This window comes from Gigantopelta aegis, chromosome 9 (assembly GCF_016097555.1).
Source record: "Gigantopelta aegis isolate Gae_Host chromosome 9, Gae_host_genome, whole genome shotgun sequence".
NCBI lineage: Eukaryota > Metazoa > Mollusca > Gastropoda > Neomphalida > Peltospiridae > Gigantopelta > Gigantopelta aegis.
In genome coordinates, this window is record NC_054707.1 from 4,453,656 (window position 1) to 4,462,217 (window position 8,562).

Sequence of the window (8,562 nt, forward strand, 5' to 3'; positions counted from 1 at the left end):
CCTTCCTTCCTTCTTGTCTTCCTTCTAACACCACCGCTCCACAGCAACATTTTGCATCAAACTCTGATAATTAAAACAATAACAAAGTGGAAGAACACAGAGTCAGTAATGCAACAAACACAACACATATATAAATCTATCCCGATTAAATATAAATTAGTATTAAATAAATATTATTTGTTTTTATCTGTTCAATTAGCAATTAGTATAGTGTAGAAAACATTAGTGGAAATACCAGTAACCTATATATATATCACGATTTGTAATGTTCGGTCACGTTTGTCGATAATGGTCTGTTCTAAATGAGATTGTTCCAGCGTTCGCTACATTTGTTTGAACGATATCAGATAGTCTCGGTTCATTACGAAAGGCTGCATTCGTGTGGATTCACTCACACATTTGACCCATTTCACGTCAAAAGCAGACATCGTGATGGAAAGGAAGAAACAAATAAAATTTAATGTTCTATTCACGTTCGACGCACTCATCATATTTTTTTATGTATGGTTATAGGTGTGTGTGGGACATATTGTTAAGTACCGCACAAATAACTAGAGAGGAAACCTACTGACACCACGCCATCCATTACCAGCAAGTGATCATTTATATTCACATATTCACTGTCCTACAGACAGGACACTACATACGACGGCCTCTATTGGTTTTACATTAGTTGTGGAGCGCTGGCTGGAACGAGAAATAGCCCAATAGATCGCGCATCAGAAGAGCGCTTTCCCATTGGGCTACACCCCCACCACATTCGTTATGATGCAAGCAGGATGTAGTTCACTGATTGTGCATTCGCTTGAGATAAATTGGTTTTAAGACCCCCCCCCCCCCCCCCCCCCCCCCCCCCCACGTTTCGTCCACAGACTATTCGTCCACCGTACAATTCGTCCACGTACAATTCGTCCACCCACCTCGGATAATTCGTCTACTCGATTACAACATTTAGACCAATAAATCTAAAACGATATTTCTTAGCCATTGAAATTGTCAGTTATTTTCGTTTTGTGGTAAACTACTATAGTATATGAAACAAACTAAATTTTAGTGGCACTATCAACTTGTTCTGTCTCCATTATAGTACTTTATTGATATGTTGTTATTCAAATTGCTCTTCAATTACACCTATAATTCTGACATACTATTTAGAACGGTCGGTCTAAAGGAAAAGATACTGAGCTACGTATAGGTTTGGAATTTTATTGGGCCGAGAGTAGTTCGGTAATTAGGACCTGTGGAGGTTGAGTTGTCTCCCTAGGTTGCCCATAGATCTGACCGTTAGATGCATGTCAATACATATATACACAGTTAACAGGGATGCGTGATCTGTTTTTTTTATAACAGCGAACTTGATACAACAGCAGCAATGACAGTTAAAGTTTGTTTTGTTTAGCCATATCACTAGAGCACATTGATGTATTAATCATCGTCTATTAGAATAGAATAGATGTTTAACGACACCCCAGCACGAGACATACATCTGCTATTCGCTTTACCACTGGGCTACGTCCCACCCTTAGGTCGACTATTAGATGCCAAACGTTTGATAATTCTGACACACAGCTTTCAGAGGAAACCCGCTAAATGTGTCCATTAGTCAGCACGTACCATAGCCTTTGATATATCAGTTGTGAGACACAGGTTAGAGAGTGGAGGGATCCAATCAGAGTCCACCGAGGGGGGGGGGGGGTGGTGGTGTTAGATCCAAGCACATCACGCGAGCTACCTTCCCCCAAACAGCACCAATGACAAAAAGTTAAACTTAAAGTTTGTTTTATTAAATGACACCACTAAAGCACATTGATTTATTAAAAGGACATTCCTGAGTTTGCTGTATTGCAAGATGTTTCCGACTAATAAAATATTTCTACGATTAAACTTACATATTAAATATATTTTCTTGTTTAGACTATCAGTGTCTGTAGATTCAATGTGTTTATCGTCGTTTTAATATTTGTAAGAAGCCCAAACCGGATTTTGTCTTCAAATAATTTCGTACGTACGAAAAAATACATTTTAGGAAATACAATGAAATTTTACCTAGTACAAATATTAGAACGGTCAGAAACACGTTTAATATACAGCCACTAATATATTTTGCAGAAAAATATATTTGATATGTAATTACAATCGTCAAAAAGTATCTGTTAGTCGATAACATCTTAAAAATTGCAGCAAACTCAGGAATGTCCCTTTAAATATATTTTCTTGTTTAGAATATCAGTGTTTGTATATTCAATGTGTTTCTGGTCATCTTGATATTTGTAAGAAGCCAAAACTGAATTTGGTCTTCAAATAATTTCGTACGTACGAAAAAATTATATTTTAGGAAATAAAATGAAATTTAACCTACTACGAATATTGGAACGGTCACAAACACGTTTGATTGGCAGCCATTAATATTTTATGCAGAAAAATATATATGATATGTAATTACAATCGTTAAAAAGTCACTGTCAGTCGATAACGTCTAAAACATTTGCAACAATCTCAGGAATGTCTCTTTAATCATCGGCTATTGGATGTCAGACATTTGGTAATTCTGACATATAGTCTTAGAGAGGAAACCCGCTACATTTTTCCGTTAGTAGCAAGGGATATTTTATATGCACCATCTCAAGCAAGGGATATCTTATATGCACCATCCCACAGACTGGATAGCACGTACCACGGCCTGTGATATATCAGTCGTAGTGCACTGGCTGGAACGAGACACCAATGACAAAGAACAGAATGCATGAATGTTTAACGACACCCCAGCACGGAGACAAAGAACGGATTAAAGAGTTCACTCAGTATCATGTGCAATCTCCTGAAGGAATGTTTCAAATTTATTGTTATCAAACATCTAATTTTGACTACAAACACTTTGCGAGATGGAATATAACTCAGTGGTAGAGCGCATGTCTCGTTTTCATTTAACAATGTATTAAATCCACTTACACAGTTAGTTACAACTGTGGATCGGGAGGGGGTTAAATATGGAAAATATAGGTGGAACAATGATCATAAAGAACAATGCAAGGAAGCTATTAAGGTGAACATAGATCGTTTACAAAGATGTATCATAAATGTCGATGTTGATTCACATTTAAGAATAGACAATATGGTTCATTTTAAATGTCGATACATGATATCACATTTAACTTCTTTAAATGTGATACTGGTATAGTCAGGTTTACGAATAACACCAGTAGCAGGATAAACAATAGATGTGACAAACCATGGTTCACTACAGAGTGTGTTTCATAATAACACCAGTAGCAGGTAAACAATAGGTGACAAACCATGGTTCACTACAGAGTGTAGGTTTCAGTAATAACACCAGTAGCAGGATAAACAATAGATGTGACAAACCATGGTTCACTACAGAGTGTAGGTTTCAGTAATAACACCAGTAAGCAGGATAAACAATAGATGTGACAAACCATGGTTCACTACAGAGTGCAGGTTTCAGTAATAACACCAGTAGCAGGATAAACAATAGATGTGACAAACCATGGTTCAATACAGAGTGTAGGTTTCAGTAATAACACCAGTAGCAGGATAAACAATAGATGTGACAAACCATGGTTCACTACAGAGTGTAGGTTTCAGTAATAACACCAGTAGCAGGATAAACAATAGATGTGACAAACCATGGTTCAATACAGAGTGTAGACAGTTGTACAAGACCTACCTGGGGGCATTACGAACTTTCAACTCTGACAAATCACCTGAAAATAATAATTACTTACATTTCTGTAAAAGTAAATATAAAAAATTAGAAAGACAACTCAAACGAAAATATCATCAGTGGCAGGGAAATCACCTTGAATACTTAAGAAAGTATAACCCTAAAGAATTTTATCATAATTTTTCAAAAAGAAAACATGTTAAACCAAATGGAGCCTTGAGTGAATTTTATAATCATTTTAAAGAAGTGGTCCAAACTGACAATAACCTTACTGAGACAGTAGATGATGATGATGATTTTACAAAATATGATTGTTTGTACGAAAAGTTAGATTGTGACATTACTGACTCTGAATTAGTAGTAGCAATATCACATTTGAAGCAAAATAAGAGTCCAGGACTGGATGGCATTTTAAATGAATTTCTTATTGAATACAAAGAATTTCTGTTTCCTATTATCAAAGATATGTTTAATATTATTTTAAATGCAGGCATTTTCCCTGCTGCTTGGAGTGATGCAGTTATTGTGCCCGTTTTTAAAAATGGGAATACCGCTGATCAGTTTACTTAGTGCTCTCGGTAAATTATTTACTTCTATACTTAATAAAAGACTGTTAGACTGGTCGGGGGAATTTGACAAAATCAGTGACGCCCAGTTTGGATTTCGTAGAGGTATGGGAACAACAGATGCAATTTTTAGTTTATCTTCCATTATCACAAAAACCCTTGCGGATAGAGCTAGACTTTATTGCTGTTTTATTGATTATAAAAAAAGCATTTGTTTCTGTAAATAGAACAAACCTATGGTTTAAGCTGTCCAGAATCGGAATTAGAGGCAAATGCTTGAACATTATTAAAAATATGTATAAATCTGTCAAATCCTGTGTTAGTATAAGGGGAGTTAATTCTCATTTCTTTAATAATGATATCGGTCTAATGCAGGGTGAAATTTTGTGACCGATTTTGTATTCTTTTTATGTAAATGATATAGAAAATGCATTCATTGATAACATGTGTCCGGATTATGAGCTAAAGGAACTTAGTCTATTTTTATTACTATACGCTGATGATATAGGGATTTTTTCAAAAACGGCTGAAGGTCTTCAGAAAATGTTAAACACTTTATATTACTATAATATAAAATGGGGTTTGTGTCTTAATGTTGAAAAAACTAAAATAGTAGTTTTCAGAAAGGGCGGGTGCCGATGTGATTATGAAAAATGGTATTATAATGATTTGTTACTCGAGGCTCTAGACCAGTTTACTTATCTCGGATTAGGTTTTAATTATAATGGTAAATTTACGCATGCGATCAATTTATTGACAGATCAGGGACGAAAAGCCATATATGCATTAAAGATAAATACAAATAAGTTAATGTTAAACCATAGGTCTTCTTTGTCTTTATTTGATACATACATAGCAAGTATTTTGAATTATTGTGCCGAGATTTGGGGTTTTTACAAGGCAAACTCTATAGAGAATTTACACATAGAATTTGTAAGAATATTCTAAATGTTAAAAGTTCCACTACTACTATTATGTTATATTTTGAATTAGGTAGATATCCCCTTTTGTATACTCGTAAGTACCGTATGATAAAATATTGGTTTAAATTACTGAACACAAAGAATTGTATCTTGTACTCTGCATATGTGGAACTTAGATCAAAATGTGATACAGGTAATAACTGGGCAAGACAAATAAGGCAAACACTGTGTGCATTAGGTTTATATGAACTGTGGTGTAACCAAGAAACATTAAACTATAATTTTCATTTGTTATTAATAAAACAGAGAATTATGGACCAGTGTAAGCAAGATCTTAATGGGCTCCTGGACACGTCTAACAAATGTTCATATTTGTATAAATATTTAGTAAAAGAGCTTATTTTACAAAATTACCTGATGAAACCTATTCCAAGTGATATAAAAAATGTATTACAAAGATAAGATTATCATCACATAGTTTAGCTATTGAAGTTGGACGCTATCATAACATAAGTAAATCTAAACGATTGTGTGTCTTGTGTAAAATAGGTGAAATTGAGGACGAGTTTCATGTGATATTATGTTGTCCCTTTTTCAGTGATTATAGAATTTTATATATTAAGAAATATTATAGAATCCATCCATCTATGTTTAAATTGATAGAATTACTATCAACTAACAATGTAAATGATTTATGTAAATTAGGGAAATATCTGTTCAAAATGTTTCAAAGACGAGACTCGATAGTTAAATAGTCTATATACAGAGTTCTATACAAAAGCATTTATATTCTCCGTGTCCTTTTCATGCCAACACCTTCCATTGTGTCTTGTTGTATATGCATTTGTATGTATAACTGATGAACTGTAAATGTACAAGGTTAATAAATGAATTGAATTGAAAAGTGCGAAGGATAGCAAGATCGATCGCACTCCATGGACCGACTCATTTCCTATCCCGTCTTAGCCAGTATTCCACGATTGGTTGTATCTACTGTTCTGCCCATGGTGAAGTGCATGTAAAAATACATTGTTGCTTTATGAAAGGAATAGGCTGTGTAGCAGCAGCAGGTTCCCTCCCCCCCCCCCCTCTCTCTCTCTCTCTCTCTCTCTCTCTCTCTCTCTCTCTCTCTCAGTTTAACATATTCTGAGATATCATAAAACAACATTACTTTCTTTTCTAAACATTTCGCAGAACATAAATTGAGACCTGTGAATGCATAATTCAGTGTGGAGATGGTGCACTCGCGTATAAACAGTCAGCATTTTGATAGCTCGAGTGCGGTATGCGATATCGATTCTACGCCAGTTTCAGTCATTAATTTTTTCATGTGTGTTTGAGTGGAATGACAGATATCTAACTTCCTGTTGATGTCTTCCATTACTGCTGTTCAGCAGTCATAAGGAATATCTTGTTAAGTTTTGCACACAACGTTATAAAAAAATCTAATGATGACCAATTTTACAGAGCTTAACGATAATTGAATATTTCCATTTTGTTGCTGAAATATCAATTAATGTGAGGGTTTTTATAATTCAAGTACGTCATTAGTTTTTAGGAAAACAGCAACAATACCAACAACAAAACAACACCCCCCCCCCCAATAACAACAAAAAACTCCCCATAAAAACAACCAAAAACAACAATAATAACAAAAAACAACAATAACAAACAAAACAAACACCCCACCCTAACAAAGACCCCCTCCAAACACCGGCCGTGGTAATATAATGACTTAAAGGTGGTAGGTACCAGACCCCAACCCCGATTTTCGTGCGTAAGGTTCGAGCACGCTGTTCTGGGCACCCATATTAGCTGTTCCAATGCATGCCGTTGAGCCGCTAATTAAGGCCATTCTAAAATACATTCTTGATTTTCATCCCCGCCAGTCTCGAGGATAAAAGGTCGGCAAACCGGTTTTTTTTTCACAGGATAAATCAATTTCCAATATCCCAAAAATGTATAATAAAAAATAAAATGTTATCACCCCCATTATAAAAACCGCACTCCAAATTGATGGAAATCTAACATTTGATTTATAATGGCCTAACAGTGGATTTCAACTAATACAGGGATGCGGGCCCAGTATCTACCGGTCCTAATGCCGATGATTTAACCACAATATATGACGTCACCGAGTCCGGTGTCACGTACGCTTTGCACCCCCTTAAGACTTCATCTCCCCAGTCAATATTGTTTTTATAATAATCACTCCCCGGTGCATATCATTTTTAATATACACTCCCCCAGTGGTAAAGATCTCGCCTGGTGCGCTGTCGGTCCAGGAATGATCCTCATTGGTGGTACCTTTGGATTATTTCTCGTTCCAACCAGTGCACCACGACTTGTATATTAAAGGTCGTGGTATGTGGTATCCTGTCTATAAAAGATCTCCTGCAACTAATGGAAAAATATAGTGGGTTTCCTCTCTAAGACTAGATGTCAAAATTACCAAATGTTTGACATCCAATAGCTGATGATTAATAGATCAATGTGCTCTAGTGGTGTCGTTAAACATAACAAACAAACTTTGCATTCCCTCAAGATTTCAACTTCCCAGTTAATATTGTATTTATAATGAACATTCTCCGGTGTGTATTATTTAAAATATACACGCTCCCAAGCCCGAATTATATATCTGATATAATAACTCTTTTTTTTCTGTTTTATTTTAGGTAACCGCCGACCCGAAGTTCAGCGCTGGAGTAAACATCGCCGTAGCTGTCGGCGTCATCGTTTTTCTGCTGTGCTGTATGATCACGATGATAGTGTTGTTTACGGTAGTGTTGTAGTTGTCGTCGTCAGTGACGTCAAGACACCACGTGACTTTGTTTGACAACAGGCGGGACCTTTGTCGTCGTGCCAAACACAGGCTAATAAAACTAACTCTTGTTAGGCCCATGTTGGGTCAAGTTACAAACAACTGACGAAACCTATTTTTAGGCAACGACACACACACTCTCACACAAAAAATGTACATATGATTTATTTTGTGGTTAGAATTAGTAGATAAGTAAATGCATATATTTTCTAAGTGTATACTGATTAATTGGTTGATTAGTTGGTTGGTTGGTTGATTTGATTGGTTGATTTTATCGGTTGACCGATCGATTGGTCGGCCTACCGATATAATGATTAATTGATTGGTTGATGTGATTGGTTGACCGATCGATTAGTCGGCATTCTGATTAATTGATTGGTTGATTTTATTGTTTGATCGATCGATCGAGTCCTATTTTATCATATACATATGCATTTCAATAATGTATATAAATATATGTATGCAGTTCTCAAAAGGGAGACGTTGGAATTGAGTTAAGCCAGGAAAACCATTACATTCCACTTTGTCAAGGACCTTCACGGGGCCTTTCAGAGGTATTTGTGGGACCTA

The 8,562-nt window shown here is 35.8% G+C and overlaps 1 protein-coding gene across 1 annotated transcript in view; it reads left to right on the forward strand.

Annotated features, from left to right (window-relative positions):
* Positions 1-8,208, forward strand: part of LOC121380465 — a 50,155-nt gene extending 41,947 nt beyond the window's left edge. The window contains exon 3 of the mRNA XM_041509285.1: positions 7,847-8,208. Coding sequence (XP_041365219.1) covers positions 7,847-7,963 — 117 coding nt within the window. The 3' untranslated portion in view covers positions 7,964-8,208. The remainder of the gene's footprint in view (positions 1-7,846) is intronic.
* The last annotated feature ends 354 nt before the right edge of the window (positions 8,209-8,562 follow it).